The sequence below is a fragment of the Malania oleifera genome, chromosome 4, assembly GCF_029873635.1.
Source record: "Malania oleifera isolate guangnan ecotype guangnan chromosome 4, ASM2987363v1, whole genome shotgun sequence".
NCBI classification, from domain to species: domain Eukaryota; kingdom Viridiplantae; phylum Streptophyta; class Magnoliopsida; order Santalales; family Ximeniaceae; genus Malania; species Malania oleifera.
In genome coordinates, this window is record NC_080420.1 from 49047707 (window position 1) to 49072399 (window position 24693).

Sequence of the window (24693 nt, forward strand, 5' to 3'; positions counted from 1 at the left end):
GTGAATTCATTACTATTATCAGACAAACCCACTTGCTCCTCACACGACTATATAAAGGGGATCACTTAATTGAGATAAGAAGAGGAAAAACGAAGAGTGCAAAGTACAAAATACAGAGTGCAGAATATTGAGCGTGCAAAAAAATAGAAAAGAAAGAAGTAGAAGAGAAAAGAGAAAGTAAGATATTTTGTAAAATAAGAATGTGAGATATTTGTACAAAAATTAGATATATTTTATAATTTCTCTTAAAATAGTGAATTTCATATCTCCTTATAAATTGAATCACATAAATTTGGTCTCATTTTTATTTATTATTTATTTTTATTTTATTTCGTATGTGTTCATTACTTTTTGATTATCACATTTATTTACTCCTATATTATTTTATAACAGTTTTCTATGTTTTCTTAATAATTTCGAAAAAAAATTCGCAACGGTACATCCCGAATCCTAACACTACACCCCTCTGAACAATGCTGGTCGAAGAATCTCGGTATCAACCCCAAAACCCCTTAAACCATAGCGATCCGGCCGCCATTGCCTCTCCAAACACCTTAATCTCCAACCCCAACGATCGTGGTTTCGAAAACCTAAAGCGGATCCGAACCATGGAAAAATTCAGAGAAGCTGTCTTCAAGCTCGCGGCCTCCGACCCCGCCAAGCTACTGACCCTTGAGAGAAGAGCCGAAATCGAACAGCGCCTCCTTGAGTTTTCCTCCGTCGTTGGCGCCACCCCCTCTCACCCCACCTACGCCGCGGTAGCTTTAATGCCTTCATTTTTTGGCTTTTACTGTTTCTGTGAAATTCTTCTACGTTTTATCTTGTTTTATTTTGATTTTTATGTTGTGGGAAACAATTACAAGGAGAGTTTTCTTCTGCATTATAGAATGTTTTTTTATTTTTATTTTTATTTTTGGTCTTGTGCAGATGATACATAGGGCTATAATAGAGTTGAATGAGGAGTGTGGGTCGAGTATGAAAGCCATTTCCGAGTTCATAGAAGCGGAGTACGATGATTTGCCCTGGGCTCATTCGCGTTTGTTGAGACATCATTTGGGGAAGCTTTGTGAAACTAGAGAGATTGTTGTTACTGTTTCTCAGCGCTATTTAATTCCGGAACCTGAATCTGTCCATAACTATAAGGAGGGAAGGGAGCTGCGGTGCCGTCGCCGCCGGCGTAGGCAGCGGTGGCAGTGGTGGAAGCGGCCGGGGAGAAAAAAGCAGACAGAGGATGTGGTTGAAGAAGAAAAACTAGAAAGAGATGGAATTGAAGAGGATAAAGAAGAGAATTTGAAGCACGGGCAGGGTATTTTGCTGAAGGAGGGCGTCAATGAAATGAAAAATAACGGACAGGGACAAGAACTGCAACTTGTAGTGGTCGAAGAAGAAAATCATCAAATGCTGAGGCAGGGTAGAAGGAGATTGTGTGAGAAGGATGTGGTTGATGAAGAAAATCAAGAAGTAGAGAAAATTGGACTGGTTGAATATGACAACCAAGGGCATACGCAGGACAGATGGAGGTTGCATGATGAGGATGTGGTTGAAGATGGAACTATTAAGCATAGACTGCGGAGATGGAGGCAGTGTAAGCACAACGCAGTTGTAGAAAAAAATGAAGAAAAAGAAATGCTAATTGAAGCTGTTGAAGAAGAAAACCGAGAGTACTTGCAAACGAGGTGTGTTGGGAAGTTTGTTGTTGAAGAAGATCAAGAAGCGAAAGAGAAAATTGGTATTGCCAAAGCAAGAGGGAGGACGTGTGGTTGGAAGAAGGAGAGGCAGAGGTTTCTTAATCACAAAGATGTGGAGGAAGAATGTCAAGAAAAAGAAAGACAGCAGAATGAAATGATTGAGTGTCAGAATCAAACAATAAAACAAATTGTGATTGAAGGAAAATATGCTTTGGGCAAAGAGAATGAAGTGGTTGAAAAGAATCAAGAATGGCAAACAGAAATGTTTAATATACAAAATCAAGCAGAAGAGCAAGATAAAGACGTTGGAATAGAGAAAAATTTAGAGCAGGACCAGCAACATAAGGAATTTTTTGTTGTTTGTGCTTTGTTAGCACAACAGCCTCAGCCAATTGGTGGTTGTGTGAAGCCAATCACATCATGCCAAAAAGTTGTAACAGATTCGCTGCAATTAGCTGCAGATTCAATGCAGTGTGAGCAAAAGCAAGACACAGAGCTATCAAAACCCCGACTGCCAAAACTCCAGCTAACAGCAGCAGAGGAACTATCTCAAGAACACCAGAAACAAGGGAAGCTTCATGAATGGAAAAAGATGCCAGAAGATACGATAACTTCCCTTGATGTAACTGCCTATTCACAGCTGGTGGAGGAACAACATTCATTGTGTTCTAATCAGGACATGGGGCCTGATCTCGAGCTGACCATGATTGAGAGTTTTTCTCAAAGAAAGCAACAAAAACTGGAGTATCACCAGCAGAGGCAACCATGTCATCCAGGCCCAAGTACAGAATCCAAATCAACTACGGCAACCACCACAACAATAGCATTGTTGCCTTTGGAGGAAAAGCAGATACAGCAAGAACTTCCTAACTTAGAAAGGCCTCAAAAGATACAATCATCAATAATGGGGGAAGCAGCAGAAACTGCAACAACTTCCCTCGACACATCCCTTCGTCCACAGAAGTTTGAGTTGGAGAAGAAACCAGAATTTCCAGTTCCAGGAAGGCATCTGGAGCTCAAACTTATTGCTGTGGTGCAATCATATCAAGAAGAACAGCAGCAAGAACAGGCTTGCAGTGAGCTGATTGCACCCGAGTGCCTCTCAGCACCAGTGAATCCCTCTTTCGGTTCACCTGCCGATTCACAGCGGCTTGGGCAGAGACAGCAACTAGAACTTCTGATTCCGGAAAAGCCTCTAGAGCTTGAACTGGCCGCGACAGATCAATTATTACAGCTACAAGAGCAGACTTGTGAGCATCAGCAACATAGGCAGCAAAGATGTCAGGGACAAAGTTCATCTGAACCTGAATTAGTTAGGGAAGAAGTGGAGGAATCATTCTTTATGCAGCCAGAGCAGAAAGGGAAGCAGATGCAGCAGAGGCAACTACGGCCTCGGGCTCCAAGGCCTTCTGGATCTGAATCACTTACACATGCAAAGATTGCCAATTTTTTGCCGTTACAGCAGGAGCAGGAGCAGGAGCAGGAGCAGGAGCAGCCACAGTCACAGTGTGAAGGCTGGGGGAGACTTTCTAAAGAAAACCGAGATGCAGACACATTTAAAGGTGAATTGTTGCCGTCAGATTTCCAGCTTGTTGATGAGAAGCAGCAGGAGCCTCCAAGTAAGAGACAGCGAGGGAGACCTCCTAAACCAAAATCAGCTGCAGATGAAGACATGGGGAAGTTATTGCCATCAAATCATCCACTTCATGATGACCAGCAGCTCTCACCACAGCCGCGAGGTCGAGGGAGACCTCCTAAAGGCCGAGGGAGGCCTCCAAAAACAAAACCAGCAGTAGACAAAAGTAAGGGAAAGTTATTACTCTCAGATAATTTGCATATCAATGAGCAGCAGTGGCCACAACTGCAACATCAAGGGAAGCCTCTTAAACATGAGAAAGCTACGAGCACAATTAAAGAAGCACTATCCTCCCGGCAAGAGCAGGAGCAACTGCAGCCGAAGCGCAGAGGAAGGCCTCCTAAACCCAAACCAGTTGCAGATACTACCATGGAGGACTCTGCTGCCTCACAAAATAAGCAGTAGCAAAAGAAGCATCAAAACCAGAGGAGGGCTTGGAATATTGGACATGCTGGAATCTGAAGAAGGTATATTTATAAGTGATTTTTTTTTTTTTTGGTTTTGTTTTTAATGTATTTCAAGTGGCATAATATACTAGTTGTCTTTGTTTTTTCTAATAGACATACTGGTAGAGTTGTCTCTCTGGTCCTGGGAAATTGACAACAGCAAATCTAGTTGGGTGTGGGGAATAAGTAGGCAATCACAATAGTAAGGTTTTTTGTACAATTAGATTGTTCGTGATGACTTTTAAAAGAATTGTTGATGTCCATGAATGATTAACAAGAGAAAAATCGGACCTTGAACTCCCCCCAACAGGATGAAAGGACTACAATGGAATAAGAAGCAAAGAAAGCTCATCAGAAGCCCTATCATTAATTTTACTAAAGAAATAAAAATCCCAGGAAACACAACTATCATCAATAATAAAAAATGATAAAATAGATGACTTAGGTCGCAGAGTAAAAATGCAAGAAAAGCAATGCTCTCCAAGACAAGGATGCTCCCATGACCAAACCTGACACCTATCTCCAACTTCATATTTGGTATTTGGAAAGAAATGGATAGCCTGCAAGGCTAAAAAATGAATTTCCTAGGCTTACTTGGGAAACTGATGTGGGATGGACAACCACTACGTAGGTTTGAGTGTTTTTGAAGGCCCTGTGCCAAGGGCAATGAGTGCAATTGAGTCACCTTATTCATTAGAAAATTATTTATTTTATCTTTTCTGGATTATCTTTGAGGATTATTTTAATTATGGAGTCTTAGGTATTCTAAGTGTGGTTAGGCATATTTTTTGTATTTATTATTTGCCTATAACTAATCATGATGCAATAGGGTTTTGGAGTGGGATTAGTGAAATTGAATTGAGTGTGTATTTCCACTATTCTTCTCTTTTCTTCTTCCTCTTTTCCTCGTTCTTCATGTCCAATTCCATCAATTGGTACCAGAGCTGAATATCCTGTCCCCCCTCCCGTTCTCGCCAGTGTTGTTTGTATCCTTCTATCTGTTTCCAGTTCTTTCCTCCATCCCTTGGTTCTCTTCTCCATTTATCTCGAGTAGCAACAAAAGGCTGTCCATCTTATCATACTACCACTGTTCAACGGCCGTCCTGCCAAACCTTGATCCATTGTTTTGCAGCCTTTAATGGTTCACTGCCCTCACTGGAATTGTCTGTTGCAGGCTGTTAAGATGCCTCCACCACTCTCTACACTGTGTTCTTTCGTTGCCATCTCTCCCTAGGGCATCATTCCCCTAGCCACCATTGTTACCAGTTGTGCAGGATGGAAACAAGTTCCCTCTGGTGTCACTTGCGCTTCTTGTGCGATCCACACTGTCACCTGTTGTCACTCTTATTGTTGCTAATCTGCATTGCTATGCTCTCTGCATGGTTGCCAGCAAGGTTGTTAAAATCGGGATCCTACATGGGATCACAGGAAGGACCTCAGATCGAGAATCATATGATTAAATGAATGATATAAAATAGCTATAAAAAATGCATTTATATGTTATTGTTGTAGATTTAAATATTATAAACCTAAAAAATTATCTATTAAGTGTTCAAGGCTAGGGAAATAACAAGTAGCTTACTTCGTAGAGCCCTCATGTGACAATCAGATTAGATGTTTAAATTGTTGCTTTCAAATCAAACCAGCTTGTAATGAAAATGATAAGTACTTTTAGGACAAGGAATAGAAGAAAAAAACATAATTTTTAAAACAAATTAGTCAGGGAATAAATAGTTACAGGACAAAGAAAAAGAAAAATGCAAAATAATTTTTAAAACAAATTAGTCAATAAAGAATATAAAACATGAAATAAAATATGTATATATATATATATATTTAAAAAGCAAGAAAATAACAAAAACTGAACTACCAACCTAGCTCATTAACATTTGTGTTAACATTCTAGCCACTATTTGGTTTATTAGTGTCATGGGAGACTTGGTCCAGCCCATCATTAAAATCACCATCACCGTCACCTTCATATTATTATCAACAAATGCATTAGTGTATTAAAGATTAGTTAGGTTATGTTTGATTTGCAAAATGCCTATTCCTATGAATAGATTAATTTAGTAGGTTAGTTACAATTAATTATACAAAAAATTATGTTGTTACTATACAGCAAATAACAATGTGACACATTTTATGAGTCCATAATAAGGAATAGATGAAAAAATAACTATTCCCAAATTTTATCATGGGGATGTTTATTTCTTTCTTATTACATGTTGAATGAAATAATTATGAATATGCAAGGAATTACTATTCCCCTGATTCTCAAAATTTAAACTATATTCCATCTTATTCTAAAAATTTAGGCATAGCACTGGTTGAAAACAAGATAAGGGAGGGGTGACTTAGATGGTTTGGGCATTTAAAACGCAGGCCTAGTAGAGCACCTGTGAGGAGGAGTGAGTTAGTTATGGTCTCTGGCATGAAAAAGGGTAGAGTTAGGTTTAAAATTACTTGGAATAAGGTAGTGAGGAAGGATTTAATAGCCCTTAATCTAATAGAGGAAAATGCTCTAGATTGGGTGAATTGGCTGAAAAAGATTCATGTAGCCGACTCCACCTAGTGGGACTTAAGGTTTGCTGTTTTGGTTGTTGTTGAATTCCATCTTATTCCAAAGAATAACTATTCCGCTGAATCAAACGAGCCGTTAGTATCCTCAACCTAGATATTGATGATAAAAACAATTTTTTGTTTTGTTAATGTTAGATAAATAAAAGCATTTCCTAAGTCGTCCATTCCTTGTGCAAGTGATACAGGATAAACTGTCACAAACTCAAGCCTATAGTGCGATTAGTTTTGTTGAAAAAATTAAATTATAATGTATTTTAAGATCTTATGACCAACTGCAATCCTACTACAATCCCACCAATTTGTGATTCTACATAGGATCAGCATTGTTACGGTAAAGTAGGATCCTACCATCTGCTGATCATGATTTTGACAACCATGGTGGCCAGAACATGCAGCCAACCTGTCAGCAGCCCCAATGCCTCTGGGTGAACCCTAGCCCCTCCTCTCCTTAGCCTTTCATATTCTCGTTTGAAGAGGAAGCTTTGCCAAGTCCAAGGCTGAGCTAAGGCCTTTAAACCTAGGCCAGATTGGTCACGCCTGAGCTGATCGAACAAGATCGAATTGAAGTGTTGAACCCTACCCTTCCAGACCGGTTCAACAGGTTTTCCCCCTTAGTTTATTTATTCTTGCTTCTCTTTCTTTTTAATTTCTCGTAGCCAAAAAAGAGCTTCTGGCTTTAAAAATAAATGGAGTAGAAAATGGTGACTAAGTCTAACACCAAAATCTCTTGTGAAACATGGAGGATTCCATTGTTGTGTGCGAGGGAATGATGCAAAACCATCTTGCTACCATATCAGGTTTCCAGCAGAGCTCCAGTTGGTTCTCCGTCTCATCAGGAAAAATGATACCACTACGGTTGCCCCTGTTATTGCAGCTTGAGCCTAGAGGGGATCAGCCTGATTTTCGTGGATCACATTTTTCTTGATTCTCATGGTGATGGTCCTGCTGCGAAGTTTGAAGATTGAGTCGTGGTATGACCTGAATGAAACATGAAAGCTGTACCATACTGAGTCCAGGCTTTTAGGCACTGCTTGCATTTGGTGGCTCAAGCATCGAGAAATATTCTGAAGATGACATTATGGAGCCATTCAGACATGGGATGGGATGAAGCCAGTTATGTAGATTAATTTGTTTTTCATAATTATCATCAATGCGTACATCAACAACTTTTTATTGTGAAGCAGGACAGCTACCTTGTCGTCTCCGACTATGCCATTAGACTTTATTATAAGGAAAGTGAAGAAGACATTATGACATATGATTGCCTTACATCAGTAAGGTTTGAAGCCTGCAATTGCTGCCAAACTTGAAGTGTGTTGCCTCACTTCAATTGGTGGTGCGGTTAAGATTGTGACTCAGGTAGAAGAGGATGTGCAGCATCATGTTCCTAAATCCTAAAGCTCTGCCTTAATGTGAGAGACCTCTTGGGCGTGATTAACTAGTTGACCATCAGGGTGTTTTTCCCTGATTCTTGTGGGTTCTAAAGTTCCAATTGGGGTTTGTTGCTTCAAGTGCCAGGCCTTTGGTCATTGTGCTGCCCAGTTCCCTGCCCATGCCCTGGCACTTGTGACAATTGAGATGAAGTTAACACTTTGATCATTTAAGCTGAGACTGGTGTCATCATGAATGTGATATTCTGCCTATCCTACATGTCTAGTGCTTTGCCATATGCTGCCTTCCATTAATGGTGATACCAATCAGGGTTAGAAGGCAGAAGCACACCAATATCTTTCAGACCCAGGTAATCGGTCAGAAGTGGTTGTGTTTTGAGTTGTTGATCCTGATAGCTGCATTAATGTAGTGTTGGAGGATGCTGCCAAGAAGCTGCATTTGAAGGTTGAGCCCCATCCTCACTCACTAGATCGCTTGGGTCAACAATATGTCGATACGAATTTAAAGGTGAAGGATTGTTGCTTGCTCGCTTTCAAGATTGGGTTGTTGGTGTACATTTCTCCCTCTCGATATTTGTCACTTCTTTGGGCGCCCATAGTTGTATGACAGGGATGGTCTTCCACAATCCTTGGGAAATTTTTTTTTTTTTCTCCATCAACAAATAATACATTTGATGCTTTTCTTGTGATCTTCCAATGGAGACGTTAATGCCCATTGCTGCTGCTTTTCTTATGCAGTGTGTTTGCTATTATTTTGGTGATGGTATTCTTGATTCTTTTCCCACCTTAACAAGATCAAGTTTCTCTTGTTGGGGGAGAGTTGTTGTAGGCATGGTCTTAAATTGCCACAAATTTGCCGAAATTTCCATTGAAATTTCCGGTTTCAGTGACCCTCAGAATCGAAATTGCTTTTGAAATTATATGAAAAAATAAACCTACAACGGCATTTTGTTTAACCATTTTTGTCTAAATTATCATTATTTGTATAATAAATAATATTTAAATGATTTATGAATTTCATTTGTGTTATCTGATTCGCTAAATATGTTTAATGTACATTATCTTACAAATATGTCTGATGCACATATTATATTACAACTTCTCCACTTCATACACAACATAGATGTATTTACTTGTAATATATTTGTACTAAAACTTTCATTATTATGTCTATTAATCATTTCCAAATCTTCATAAAAGAATTCCATGCTTTATTGCTGATTTCCATTATTTTTCCAAATCAAAATTGAAATTGACATCAAAATCAAAATTTGCATCGAAATTTCTGTACTTTTGGAGCTCTGAAATTTGAGTCTAAATCGAAATTTAAGACCTTGGTTGTAGGACAAAGGGTGACAACTTGGTTAGGTAGGTTTGTGCCTATTTACAGGACCCATCCCAAGGGCAAGAAGCGCAGCTGAGTCACCCTAGTAATTAGATAGTCTAATGTTATGTTTGGTTTGCAGAATAACTATTCCTTGGAATAAGATGGAATGTAGTGAAAAATTTGGTAGTGGAGGTAATAGCAATTTCTTGTGTATTCCTTAATATTTTATTTAGCATGTAATAAGAAAGGAATAAACATTATCATGATGAAATTTGGAAATAGTTATTCCTTGTTTATTCCTTGTTATGGACTCATAAAAAGTTTCAAAATGTTATTTTCTTTATGGCGACAACATAGCTTTTTGTATAACTAATTGTTAACCTATTATAACTAATCTATTCGTAGGAATAGGCATTCCGTGAACCAAATGTAAAATAAGGGATCTTAAATGCGAGGGTTCAGTTTTCTTTTTGTATTTCATATTAATATTAATAATCACAATGTAATATGGTTTGACAAGTTTCACCATTTCATCCATCTAGGTGGTTGAGAACCTTAGTAATCATAGAATACCGAAACCTCATGGAGTGACGATTATCGCCTAAGGCAACATTTAGTCTGTGACATTTTTATAACATGTGTGTCCATGGCATCTCATTCCCATCTTTGTTTCGGGGATGTAATCTGATGTGGTTAGAATCTCACTTTCCCTAGGAATACTTATTCCCTCAAAACATGGGAATCCCATTTCCATGGGAATCTTTTTTTTTTGGACTAAATTGTTCCTACTATTTGGTTGTTTGATGTTAATTTCCTCATAATATAGTATTATTACTGGTTATTATAATATTTATAATAACAAGTTATGATAATAACAAAAATAGAAATGAGGAAAAAATAGTAACAAAAACTAGTTAGGCCTTGGTGATCCCAAGGTCCTAGCTTTGATTCTCCACTTGTAGTTTGCTTGGCGAATTACCATGGATGCGTCAATAGGCGGGCAACAATGTTTTTCATTCCCCCAGTTTGGTGCTGCCTAGTGGGTTCGAAGGGCTTGCCTTGGTAGGGTCATCAAAAAAATAATATAACATAATAATTGAAATTTTTAAATCATATTTTAAAAATATTTAACAGTTAAAATTTTGTCTTGAAAATACCCTTTAGAAACCTCATTTAATTACCAACAAGCCATCCTTATTACTTGGAGCTCCAGTCTACCTTAAATTCTCAAAGTTGTAGAGTTCTCGAAAGGATTATGTGGATTTACGAGGGCTAAATTGGGTGTCTACTATTAGAGGATTGAGCATGTCTTCCTTCAATTGTGTGGCTATAGGAATACTAATGGTTTGGGATATTTGCTCTATTTTTTCAGAATTGATTGTGTAATACGTTTCTTTCCTCTTGTTTTTTTAAGAGTTATAGTGGGGTGTCAATGGTGGTTTACTGTTAGTTTATGATCTTTCTAGGCCTACTCTTCCCATGTGTTTGGTTCGCGATGTTAGGGCTAGAATGGAATCAAAATTTTGACCCTCCCACATTTTATTTGCATACATGAGGTGGAATTTCATTTCGTCTAGAATGCTAATTCCCACATTCAACAGGATGGTGATTCCTCCTTTTACAAGTAGGAATTACAATTCCTTTCCAGACTCTTTATTGGAAGACAGCGATAACCGTCACTAAACATAAATTTAAAAAATACACAAGCCAAGTGTCCCTCAACCGTGCACTACCGACAATAATATAAACAAAATCATAATAATAGTACAATAATTACTATAAGAATAATAATTACTATTATAAAATTGATAAAGAATAACAACAACAACAACAACAACAACAACAATAATTATAGTAGGAATAAAATTAAAAAAAAAATAATTATTATAAAAACAATAAAACGACAACAACAACAACAAAATACTAATTTCCCTCTCACAAGCTAAACCATGCCTTCTACTTTGAACCTCGTATTCTCCGATGATCACCTTGTTTGTTGAGTCAAAACCCAAAAAGTATTGAATCTTCAACCAACTTGCACCACGCTGATGATTCATCAATGGGGTTTCTTGTAATATGGTCAATTTGGGTTTCTTGTAAAATTTGTTAGTTAAAAAGGATTTTGGGCCTTTGTTGTGCAAATGATTAAAGGATGCCTGAGTTTAGCCAATATGTCGGCGATATTTAATGGCTAGCTCTTGGATTGTGGTTTGGGGTTTTTTAGGGTTTAAGACAAAGGGTTCCGTTATATTCTTTTTTTGTTCACACTGGATGGTTTTAGTAGGTTTGTGTTTTATTCCTAGGATCAAGGTGTGACAAGGGGCATGGTGGTTGGTAGGGAAGGGGTGGAGGTGTTTCATTAGCAATTTGCTGATGATGCTATAGAGAGCATTGTTAAGAAATCCTATAATGTTCGTGCCTTGCTTAGCATTTTGAGAAAATTTTAGGGTCAATGATTAATTTGTCTAAAAGTGGCTTAGTAGGTATAAATTTGAATAATAGGGTAGGGAGTTACAGGGATTTAGATCTCTAGCAAGATGTGATATTTTGTCTTGGCTTATTTCATATCGTGGCCCCCTTTAGGGGTAACCTCATGCCTATCACCTTCTAGGACTCAGTGTTTGAGAGGGTTGGGAAAAGATTAGAAGGGTGGAAGAAGGCTTATCTCTCTTTGGGAGGTAGGAATGTAGGATTTATCTCATTAGTGCTTCTCTCTCTAATATTCTCATTTACTTTTTTTATCCACTTTTAAAATTCCCATGAAAGTGGTTGGGAAGTTGGAGAAGTTAATGAGAGATTTTTTTTATGGCTGGGTTATGGGGAAGATAAGAAAGATCACCATGTTCTTTGAGAGGTAGGTAGTGTACTGTATGCCTAAATCGTAAGGGAGTAGGGGTGGGGGTTCTAGGGCTTGGTAATGTTGTTTCTAAGAATATCTCCCTAATAGTCAAATGGTAATGGAGATTCCCCTTAAGAGTCTAATTCCTCATGCACAAGGTAATTAAGAGCAAGTATGTTATTCATAGGAATGGGTAAGATACCAGTAGGAGTAGCATTGTCACTCATGCAAGTCCTTGGAAATTTGTTTCCTGGGTATCTGGTTATTTTTTCCCCATCACTCGTTTCACTGTGGCATTGGTGATCAGGTTCCTTCTGGAAGGATATTTGGCTGGGTTAGATTTCGTTGGATTTTTTAGTGCCATGCACCATAAGCACCAATTTTATGTTTTTATTCTTCTGAGATGGTTCTTGTGTCTTGGGACATCTATTTATACAGGAGTCTCAATTAGAGAGATGTGGATGAGCTCACTTGCCTCTTGAGTGTTCTGAATTCTTTTTAATCCTAATATGAGGGGGGATGACTGGCTTTTGATTGGGGAATCTTCAAGGTCCTTTTCTTCAAAGTCTTTTTCCATTCATCTAACAAAATCTCTTAATCCTAGTCCTTTCCATCTGGATACAATTGTGTTTAAGGCTAAAATTTCTTTTAAGATTTGAGCTTTTGTTTGGATTTTGGTTCTTGACTGAATTAATACGAATGACTTGCTTTGGGCTTGGAGACCTTAAAAGGTTCTTTGGCTCTCGCTGTATGCCTAATGTGCCGTGAGGAGAATGAAGCAAATTGTCATTTATTTCTGCATCGTAGGGTGGCGCTGTCTTTGTGGAATAATCTGTTCTACTGTGTTGGCAAGGACTGGGTCTGGGTGGCTCTGCTGTTTGTTCACGAGTTCTTATTGAAGATATTTTGGGTTTTGGGAAGGACAGAAAGAGTAGAAACCTTTTTTTTTTTTCTTTGCTGCTATCTGGACACTCTGGTTTGATGCCAGTATTTTCAAAGACCAAAAGACTTCTCCGACCTTGATCTAGGATAAAGTTACTTTTCCTGCTTCCTTTTGGGCACATTCTTTTGAGATTTATGAGGGTCTATTGCTGTCTGATATCCATACGGTAAATCTTAGATATATATAAATCTTGATTCTTGTTTTTTGTTTATTGCTTTTGTTTTGGAGGATGCTTCATATTCTCTTTTTTGTTTTTTTGAATTCAATGAATTTTCTGTTATCAAAAACAATAATAACAACAATACGAGTAATAATAATAAAATAATGATAATTGTTATAAAGTAATAAAAAAAAACAGTGAAAGCAGAAAAGCAACAATAATTTATTATACAAGAATGTTAAAACACTATCATCAACTAACAACAACAACAACAGCAACAACAATTATAATAGAATTAAAAACTATTAATTATTATAAAAATAACAACAACTAGGACAAGAACAAGAACAACAATAATATATTATAATAATTGTTCAATTTTTTTAAAAAAATATTATGGTCTAAATGTGCAGAAAATTTCAATAAAAAACAATGTTGAATTGAAGTCATTTATTTGAAAGATAAAAAAATATTTAATTTGTATTAGGAACATTTTTTTTTTTGAAAAATAACTCATTTTTCCTTCCATAGGAAAGGAATTAAAACTATGCCCCTTCTAGCTTCCTATGTTACAAACCAAACGCAGTAATCAAATTCTAATAGTGATTCTGTTCCTACCTTGATTCATTCTTACCTCAATTTCTTTCTACCTCAATTCATTTTGGAAACCAAAAAGAGGGTTTCATTCTTATTTCTAGGATGAGTTATGTGCTATGTATGGGTTTTTTTTTTACCTGTTAGGTGGATGTAGGGCATAGGAAACTTTAATATAGTCAAATTTCTTATTGAAAGGGTGTTTCTTCTAGCATGCAAAATGTTAATAGGTTTATTAGGGATCGTGGTTTGAGGGATCTTCGGAGAATGTTGGGGGGTGGGGAGTGGTAGTTACTAGTCATTTGGATATGTTTCAATAATTGTGGTGAATGGGAGCCTGGATTTTCTAATCTTTCTCAAGAGTTGTTACCTAGTCCAATTTCTAATAATTCCCTATTTTATTGGATTCTATTATGATAAATTAGGGAGTGGTAGTTGAACGGAAGGTTGGTCCTTAAGGCTCTAGGCTTAATGCATAAAGGGCCTAGACCTAATGCCAAGGTTGCTTCTAAGGAGGATGTTAAGAGAGGAGGGACAGAGCCCATTGAGCCAGTGAAAGAGGCCCACAAGAGAGCCTATATGAGCTACAAGGTACCCTTATGCAAGGGCTTCCTAAGCCCAAAATTGATGTTTCACCTAGTGGGCATACTCAAGAAAAGATAGAGAAGCCCATGGAGATTGGGGGGGGGGGGGGGGAAGATGCCTTTGACTGCAACAACACGAAATGCATGGATAGGAGGGGGGTCATGCAGGCTGGAGATCTTTGTCTACCCATTCGGATTTTGAATTAGCTGTTTGAAGCCTACAAGAGAGTGAATTTGAAGAAGAGTAAGTGATTTTTGGAGTTTGAAGGAAGTGGCTATTCTTTTGGTCTTGAAGGCGAGGACTCTAGGTGTTACCTAGAACATAAGAATGTTGGGCTATTGATTAAGCACTCATGGAGGAAAGGGGGTGTATCAGAGGACAACCCTAAGGAAGGCCATGTGTTTGTTAGGATTCCGAAATAAATTGGGATTTCTAGTTAATGTGTTAGGATTCCCAAATCAATTGGGATTTCTAATTAATGTGTTATAATTTCCAAATCAATTGGGATTCTCTTTAATTTTGAGATTTTTATTTAATGTGTTAGGATTCCCAAATCAATTAGGATTAAGGACTTGGATTGGGATATTTTACATTCCTAATAGGAGTAGGGTTCCCTACCCTATATATATATATATGTAACCCTGAGGGGCTTTTTCATTCGAGCAATAACATAATCATAGCCTTTGGCTAATTTTGAGGCAGATTCCCTTGGAGTGATCAATCCTATTTTCTCTTTCTATTTTCCATTCTTTCAATTTCCCCAATTTCTCTATGATAAAACCCTAGAGTCTTATGACTCTTATCATTTGGTCTTGGAGCCGACATTCTTGTGAATGTCATTAACCCTGCCAAAAAAAGTAAGATTTTGGAATCTTGATCTTCAATCATGCACAATGGCCTAGAAAATTCAAAAGAGTTCCAAATGGAAGCTAGGCCAAATGATGAACTTAGAAATATGTTTATCAATTTGAATAGACTTAGACATCGCTCTCTAAACTAATTACATCTTACAATAAAGAGAGAGAAGATGATGCTTCTAGATCAGCCAATTGTAGGGAACAACAGTACATGCATGAAGGAGGTTACCAAGGAGAGTGTGATCATGGTCCTTCTCATATGAAGGTGGAACTTCCTCGGTGGGATAGTGATGATCCTACAAGTTAGGTTTCTAGGGTTGAAAAATACTTTGGCTTTCACTGTACCTTAGAAACATCTAAACTTGAGATTGTTGCTACTAGTTTGGATGGCGGTGTAATTCAATGGTATAATTGGTTTGAAGCTTGTTATGGAATGTCTTCCTGGGCTAAATTTGTTTTCGGATTACTTGCCCAATTTGGGCCCTCTGGATATGAAAATATTGATGAAGAGCTGGCCAAAATACGCCAAACTAGCATTTTCTTGGAGTACCAGGCATGATTTGAGTGGCTATCAAACAGGACTAGAGATTGGAATGAGAGCCAACTAGTTGATACTTTCATTGAAGGTCTCCTACTTGACTTTTGGCATGAGGTCGAAGTGTGTTGGCGATAGACTATGACTGCTACAATTTCCCTGCACGGTTAGAAGAAGAGAAGTTGGGAGAAGAATGACTTCACTCCAACAAGACCATTAGTAAGCAGAATGTCAGCAACACTATCACACCACTTGCTCTGCGCAATCCTCCAGTCAAATGATGGACTCAGGAGGAACTTAAAAGAGCGAACTACAAAGGGTTTGTGTTGGCATTGTGATGTGAAGTGGCATAGGGCACCATTATAAAAAGGGACGACTCTTGATGATTGAACAAGTGGAGGAGAAAGAAGAGGTTGAGGATGATTGTGCTTATTCAGATCAGGAAGGTATGGAACCTGATGATAATGATGAATCTATCACTTCTTTAGTCCAAGCTTCAGCTGGATATGCTAATTCTCAAACCATGAAAATTAATGGCTTCCTAAAACGATAACCTGTTACTATCTTAATTGATATGGGTAATTTCATGAACACTAAAATTGCTAAACAGCTAGCCTATCCTATGGAGCAATGTGAAAATTTTGATGTCAAGGTTGGAAATGGAAGGACTTTGACATATCAGAGCAAGTGTCCGAAGGATAAACTTACTATGCAAAATGTTGAATTGCATGTTGAACTTATCAATCCTTGGAGGGATTCTCGGAGTTTATCATTGCTCAGTCTTGAGGACAACACTAATTTGAAGGAGGCAAAAATGTTAGGGCTTTCCACAAAGTTGTCAAAATTTTCATCAAAATTTTTGGCTTCCATGACCTTCAAAATTGAAATCCAGTTGATTTCCGTCTTGCATAATTTCTATCAAAATCTCAACGAATCATTAGAAATTTATTGAAATCTCGAAATTTTAGCGAAACTTGTCAAAATTTGAACTAAGCAAGTGAAATTTCCTCGGAATTCAAATGAGAGATTTAGGAGTGAAGTGAAGTTTTTCTCTTAAACTATTTTATTTATATTTATCGAAATAAAAGATTATTACAAGTGCTTTTGAAATTATATGAAAAAATAAACCTACAACAACATTTTATTTAACCATTCATGTCTAGATTATCATTATTTGTATAATAAATAATATTTAAAAGATTTATGAATTTCATTTGTATTAACTGATTCGCTAAATATGTATATTGTACATTGTCTTATAAATATGTTTGATGCACATATTATATTACAACTTCCCTACCTCATACACATCATAGATGTATTTACTTGTAATATTTTAGTACTAAAACTTACATTATTATGTCTATTAATCATTTCTGAAGCTTCATAAAAGAATTCCATGCTTTACTACTGATTTCCATTATTTTTCCAAATCGAAATTGAAATTGATATCAAAATAAAAATTTCCGTACGTTTGGAGCTTTGAAATTTGAGTCAAAAACAAAATTTAAGACCTTGTTCCTACCCTATATATATGTAACCTTATAGGGTTTTTTCATTCAAGCAATAACATTATTATAGCCTTTGGTTGATTTGGATGCAGATCCCCTTAAAGTGATCGACCCTAATTTTCTCTTTCTATTTTCCATTCTTTGAATTTCCCTAATTTCTCTATGATAAAACCCTGGGGTCTTATCAGTGTCAAAGGTTGAGGGCCCTGAAGGGGCTGTGGATGTTGACAACAGAGGTGGTAATGCTATTAAGAGTGATACAAATTCAGATGTAGTCCAGAATCAAGAAGATCTCAGTTCATCCTTGGATACCCAGATTTCTCTCCAGCCACAAATTGAGGGTCTTGGTTGCCCCTCTCCCTTAAGGACTCAATGAGCACCATGTCCTTCCTTTAATTTTGTCTCATTTGCATTGATTAGAATCACTGTTGTTCAACTTGCCATGTAATTGGAAAATATACCTTTATTTAGAGTAAGATTATCATAAAAGCTCACAGGACGATCAATAGCAGATCAAACACCCTTACAAGAGGCACACAGAGAGTAGAACTATCTGAAGAGTAACAAGAGCTAGGTCTTCCCCCTTGGTTGAGACAACATTGGGTCCACAGCTTCCTTCAGATGGTGAATGACAACATGAGCAGATTCATGAAAACCAAACATGTCTCTTTTCCTCATCCTTCTCCCCTAGCCTGCTTGGAACAACCACTCTCTCCATACACAAATCAGAGACATTGCAATTGCCAGCTTCACCTGAACTAAATTTCCTGGTATACCAATCTTATATGCATTAGCTTCCAATTCCCTCTGCTTATAAAGTTGGAAGCATTCCTTTTCCTCAAATAACCAGTCAACACTATCCATGAAATCATTTGCGTCAAGCTTTGAACCACTGTTAACATGTTCCTCCTCGTTACAGGCCAGGGCCTTTTGGAGAGTTGCAAAGACAGAGGCAACAGAAACCAAAGTGGCAGCTGGAAGCCTGTTACAGAATCTTTATCCTGCTGCTGACCAATACAAGTTTAATGGCTATCAGTTGCCAGAACTTCTTTTTAAATTTGGTACCTAAATCGTCGTCAAGATCTGCTGCAGCAATCAGCTGGGACTTGGCTGCAATACCATGATACATTGGTTGTTCCATCTCATCCCCATTGAAGCAAGTTTAATGACTATTAGTTGCCAGAAATTCTTTTTAAATTTGATACCTAAATCGTTGTCAAGATCCGCTGCAGCAATCAGCTGGGACTTGGCTACAATACCATGATACATTGGTTGTTCCATCTCATCCCCATTGAAGCACTTGACTCTATTCTCAGACTGCTGTTAAGAAGGCCATCATTAATCTCGAGTCTCTTGTAGTTTGCTCAAACCATGCTCAATGACAGTCTTTCTCCTTCCGGTTGCTGCATCATGGGCAGTGCTATCAATTCATCTGATTGAATTTCCTCTTGTGAACTTGACAGAGTTGCCTTCTATCCTGTTCAAGTTTATAGCCCTTGCCATTCTAGGTCAAAAATCATTTTTATTAGAAGGCCCACCAAGATTTATCAGACATACAGGCCTTACTATAAACCCTTCCAGCTCAAACCAAGTAGTGCCTTCTTGTTCTGGCCCACTCCCTACAGACATATTGTTTGTCAACAGTTGCCAATGACCCATCTCTTTTAAATTCAAACATGATCAGCCGAGGATCTCTCTTCCTTAATCTTTTTTTGGCCAGAAAAACATCCCTTTGACAACCAGTGTATTTTGGCCAAGATTGTTGGAAAAGTTCCGTTGCAGATCAGGGATCTTTCCACATTTCACAATTTCAGCATAATTTGGCCTCTGTGACAGCCTTTGGAATACTGATTTACTGATGCATCATTTTTCACAAGATTGCTAGAACCACAATCTTTACACTTCAATTGCTGGTCTCTATCCCTGGTCTCTGAACACAAAACTTGTAGAATTATCATTGTCAAAAGTCCTCCAAGGATTTCAAAAAAGGCTATCATCTTGATGCTTCAGTCCTCTCTGGAACTCTAACTGAAAAGCTCTTCCCCACAGCTAAAATATTCTTGCTAGAGATGATGAGGCTCGTTCTATTAATCATAAACTTCATGAGTGGAGGTTGTCAGGAACTCTGAAAGTTCTAACCCAAGGGTAATCAGATATTTCTGACCAGAGACAGAAGAGCTGCTTCTGTTCCAGTCCCCATTTTTATTCATTCTCTGTCAATGTTAAAAAAGATGATTTCTTATGCTATGAGAAAAATAAATATAATTCCTGTTAGAAAACTCTAAGATTCGAAGATTCAACACACTGACTAAGTCAAACTTGATGGCTTTCCCATTAACTTTAAAGGACTGTAGGAAAGCTGTGGTAGAAGAGGCCATTCCTGCAGTTACGGCCTATTGGGGGATGTGTGTGGTTGCCCCCTGGATTGTTCTTGGAGATTTTAATACACTCAGAAGCTCTGCTGAGAGTTCTAATCCACCTGTATCAATGCTATTGAAGATTTCATTGAATGGGTATCTTATTCTGGGCTTCATGATATACCCTAACAGTCAACTTTTATTTGGTCAAATAAAAGCGAGTTGAGGTTCTTGGCTAGAAAAATGGATAGAATGATGGCTTCTGTTGACTGCTTAAAATGTTGTTCAGGATCTTTTAGCTCAATTTCTGCCACCTGGAGTTTCTTATCACTCCCCATGCATTTTTAGATCCTGAAGTCTATTCCTGATAAAGGGTGGAAGTTCCCTTGAGTTTTTTAACTGTTGGACATATCACCCTGAGTTTATGGAGACTGAGGAGTGATTGGAATTCATATAATCCTAGTGGGTTCCTAAGTTTAGACTCTGCTAGCAGCTGAATTTTTTTTGAAGAAACACCATAAGGGTTTTCATGAGCACTTTTATGCTAATTTGAAGTCAGACTCAAAAAACTAAAGAGGAAATTGAGCACTTGCAAACTGTTATGCTCTCTTATCCTAACTCTTTGGGATTTCAAGAGGTCAGAAGCAGTCAGGAAAGGCACATCAGACTTCATGAGGATGAAGAAAGCTTTCTATGATGTTGAGCTAAGATCAATTGGCTTGAATTGGGATACAAAATTAATAGGTTCTTATCTGATGCTGTAAAAAAACTCAAATTGAAGTTCTGATAAGCTCAATGATTCAAATATTGTTTCTTTGGAAGACATAAAGAGCAACACATAATGACTGAAGCTAACCTTGGTTGGTTAATCTGATCAGTCCATTGATGGTCATCATAGCAAGAATGATGGTTCTAATGGTTTCCATTGAAATAGGGCCCCACACAAGGAAAAACACTTTCCATTCGATGGTTACTTAGAGGCATCCCAAAATGCCCAGGTAGAAATATGGTTTTCAAATTGAGCTCTGAATTAGTGGATGCTGCCAAAGGGAGTGGTGATGCATTGGGTTCTAAGAACAAGGAAGTTATTCTTTGGTTGGACTGAAGAGCATCGAGCTATTATTTCTCATAAATTTGAGAAAGATGAAATAAGAAAGGTGGTGTTTTCTTTCTTAGATGACAAAGCACCTGGAACTGATGGTTTTATTGCCAAGTTTTTTAAGTGTTGCTGGAGCTCAATTGTGATGTGGAAGTCATCCTTTCTTTCTTTAATGCAAAGACCCTTAAGCAGGTGAATTGTACTTCTTTGACTTGGGTTCCAAAGTGCCTTAAATCCTTATGCTTCTGACTTCAGGTCTGTTGCGTGCTGCAATGTCATTTATAGTGCATTACTAAGATATTGGCCGATAACATTGCAAAGTTGCTTAGGGTAAGTCAAACAGCATGTTGTGAAGGGAAGATAATTTTTGATAATTTCAGGATACCTTGCTGTTCGCCCAAGAACTCCTTCATAAATATCATTTATATCTTAGAACACCTCTTTTGGGTATTAAAGTGGATCTTAAAAGAGCTTTTGACTTCGTGAATTGGGACATTCTCTTCAAGGTGCTTGTTCTGCTGTTGGATCAGAGAATGTGTCACTACTGCTTCCTTTTCTGTAACTATCAATCCCTCTTTTAGAAGGTTTTTTCAAGGGTAAAAATGGGGTCAGACGGGATCCTATCTCCCTCTTAATTTTTGCTATTGCCATGGAAGTGCTGACTAGAATGCTGATCTTGGCCACTTTGAGGGTGGGGTTTTGGGGGGGGGGGGGGGGATGGTGTTATTTTTCATAGTAAATGCAGGGACATTGGTCATACAAACTTGTGTTTTGCAGATGGCCACCTTTTTTTTTTTTGATTTAGCCTTTGCAAGGAGTATCAAATACTCCCTTGATGCATTTTATTTGATTTCTGGTCTTCAAACTAACCCTCTGAAATCTACGGTCCCTTTTCTGCTGGTTTACCTGAGGGTTCAAGATTGAAATTCTGAATTTTTTGGATATGGCTGATGATATTCTTCCTGTTAAATACCTTGGTCTGCTCCTTGTCTCCAAATAGCAAAAAGACAACTGTTTTATTCTGGTTGAGAGAGTATTTGGAAGATTAAATAGATGAGTCAACAAGCAACTCTCCCATGCTGTGAGACTGCAGCCTATCAATTCTGTGTTGCTGAATATCCAAAACTACTGGGGTTCATATCTTATCGTGCCTCCTCCTGCTATGAAGGCATTGGAGCAAAAGTTGAAAGCCTTTCTTTGGACTAATTCTGAATCTGGTTTTTCTTGCTGCAGCATTAGTTGGCATAGTCTGTATGCCTCTTTCAGAGGGGTTTTTGGGATTAAAAGGTTACGGCAACTGATAGAAGCTTATGCAGTGAAGCTCCTTTTAGCTATTTGCTCTTGCTTTTCTTAACTTTGGGCTGAACTGCTTCTGGCTTACTAGCTGAAAGACTAAAGTATTTGAGCTATTAAACCCCTCCAAGTAGGTGCCAGTTCCTCAAAAGAGTATGTTTGGGGTTAGAAGCAAAGATGGAGAAATTTAAGCGTGTTATTGGAAATGGTTTTAACAACTATTTAATGTTTGGTATTTAGAATTTCTTTGGGCCTTTCTTTAAGAAGTTTGGCTTGGATATTCATCATGAATTTTATCTTCCCATGGATGCTAAGGTGTGGTATATCATCAAGAATGGGAGTTGGAACTGGCCTAGAAGATCATCTATTACAGTTACTTCTATCAAGGATGCTTTGAACTTTGAACCCAATCCTGTGGATGAGGACAAAGTGATAGTGGGAGATTCTCCTGTTCTGAACATTGCTACAGCTTGGGAGTTACTGAGGGTGAGGGAATCTGTTACCCCATAGTCTGGAGTCATATGGTTTAAAGGCTACATTCCTAGGCATGCCCTCATTTGGTGTCTTGCTTCCTGGGATGGGCTTAAAAATCTTGACTATGTTGGTAGATGGAATAGAAACACATCTCAGATTTGTCTGTTCTGCCAGAGTAAGGAGTCGTCTAGGAACCTATTGTGCATTGAATGAAGGTTATCTTGGCTGGTTTGCTGAAAAGTTGCTGATGGACTGATGGTTTTACATTTGGTTATGCAGTGGATGAGGAAATTGAAAGATTTGTAGCTTAAATCCAGTCTTGCTCAAAGTTTTAAGCTGTGCTACTATCTATCACCTTTGGAGGACTAGCAACTTACTTGTTTTTGAAAATTTGGCTGCTAGGATTAAAGAGGTTGTTTTTGGCATTGATGAAGACAAAGGGTTTCACCTCTGGAGTCGGGAAGTTAAGGAGATTTTGTTAATTTTTTGTACTTCGTAAGTTTTCTGGTTGTATGAGTTTCCCATTGAGCTAATATTGCTTCATGCCTCGAAAAAAAAAAAAAGAGCGCTCTTTTTGGTGTGAAGCGTGAAGGATTGGAAGCTGAGCGTTTGATGTTTGTTCTGGCCATGTTGCGTCCTGTATCATAGCTAAAATAAGGCATCTTTGTGTGAACTAAGGCATCTTTGTTTCTGAAGGCTCCATCGAAAATTTACTTCTATAACTTAATTTTTTTTTTTATGGTATTGAAGAACTTCATCGAAGCACTGTTCTTTTGAACATGTCATTGTAGAACAAACATATCCTTTTTCCTTGTGGATGATAGATGGTTGAATTAAGGGAAAAAAACCTTGTGTGAACTAAGGCATCTTTGTTTCTGAAGGCTTGAAGAACTTCATCCAAGCGCTGTTCTTTTGAACATTTCATTATAGAACAAAAATATCCTTTTTCCTTGTGGATGATAGATGGTTGAATTAAGAGGAAAAAATTCTAAGGCCCAACAAAAGGATTATGTGTTTGCCATTGTATTATGCCCCTTTTCTCTTTGCAGTGCGTGTAGCAAGGAGCAGGTATCTGATTGGGTTCTCTAGAAAATGAAGATGGTTAGTAAAACCATAGGGGTGTCTTTTGGAAGCTTTGAAGATAGGGCCATGAGTCTTGCTAAGGCCTGATATACAATGTTGGCCACAACTTAATAGCTTAACCTTTTAGGTGAAGTTGTAATCTAACATGGTATCAGAGCCATGGTTTTCAAGAGGTCCTGGGTTCTAGTCTTGATGACCGCATTTATTGTTTTTTTCTTAAAAATCATTATGTTCCTTGTTTTGCGTGTTTTTCATGATTTATTTATCTCTCCACATGCAATCAGGCTGCACATATGGTGGAGGGTTAAGGCTTGATACACAGTGTAGCCCACAACCCAATATCTTAGGATATTAGGTGAAGTGGTAATCGAACGAGTCTATTTGAAGAAATAGGAAAGAATATGAGAAAAGAAGGGGAACTTACCATGAATAAAACAGGAACTGACCATGAATAAAACACTGGGTAGAAGTAGGAAGAAGGATGCTAATAGGGGACTCAAACAACTGGAGTTTTCGGTGTATTGTGATAAGATTGGAAAGGGTCTCAGACTTCGTGGAAGCTCATCAGTGGAACCTATGTTGAGGAAACTGGGCCGTAATGATTGATCAAAGGACTTTGATGAAATCTTTTCTCAAGGATTGGGGAGGAAATATTATATGCTTGTAGGAAAAACTGAATCTGTGATGAGATAATGCTCAACAATTAATGGGAACATAGGAATTGCAGGTGGTTTTTCTTTGGAGCTGCTGGAAGTGCAGGAGTTATACTTATTTTATAGAGATAAAGTGGTGTAAATGCTGGATCACTCTATAAATTCCTTCTCAGCTTGTTGCCTAGACCAGGAGGATAACTTCAAATGGATTCTCATCCATGTCTATGGTCCAGGTGAAGGACCCACTAGGCTGCTTTTGTGGAATTAGTCCTTGGAGATTAAAGGCAAGTGGGATGGCCCCTCGGGTCATTTGGGGAGGCTTCAACATGGTTTTATATCCACATGGAGAAGCAGGTGAATCTCAGGGACCACAAGCATAAAAGAATTCCTTGATTTCATTAATGTGAATGCCCTCATTGATCTTCCCATCGTTGTTGGCTTCGTTGTATGGTCCACACTCTTATTTTTTGGGATTGATAGGCTTTTGGTGTCCATAGATTTTAATGAACGTTTTTGTAAGGTTACTAAAAAACTCTTGTCTCAAGGCTCATCTTGATCAACTTACCTATCCTCTTTGATACACAAGGAATTCAGTGGGGCCCAACTCCTTTCCTGCTTGAAAACATGAGGCTCCAACAT

General features: G+C 38.0%; 1 protein-coding gene across 4 annotated transcripts in view; it reads left to right on the top strand.

The window, feature by feature from the left end:
* Positions 1-391: 391 nt before the first annotated feature.
* Positions 392-24693, top strand: part of LOC131153456 (uncharacterized) — a 72048-nt gene continuing 47746 nt past the window's right edge. For 2 of the 4 annotated variants that reach the window (XR_009136237.1, XR_009136236.1), the window contains exons 1-2: positions 427-758; positions 928-3791. Coding sequence is in view for 1 of the 4 variants with exons in the window: in XM_058105774.1 (XP_057961757.1) it covers positions 474-758; positions 928-3729 (3087 nt within the window). In the remaining 3 variants the exon portion in view is untranslated. Of the gene's footprint in view, positions 759-927; positions 4032-24693 lie in introns of those variants that run through there. The other 2 variants (XR_009136235.1, XM_058105774.1) reach the window with 2 other exon arrangements.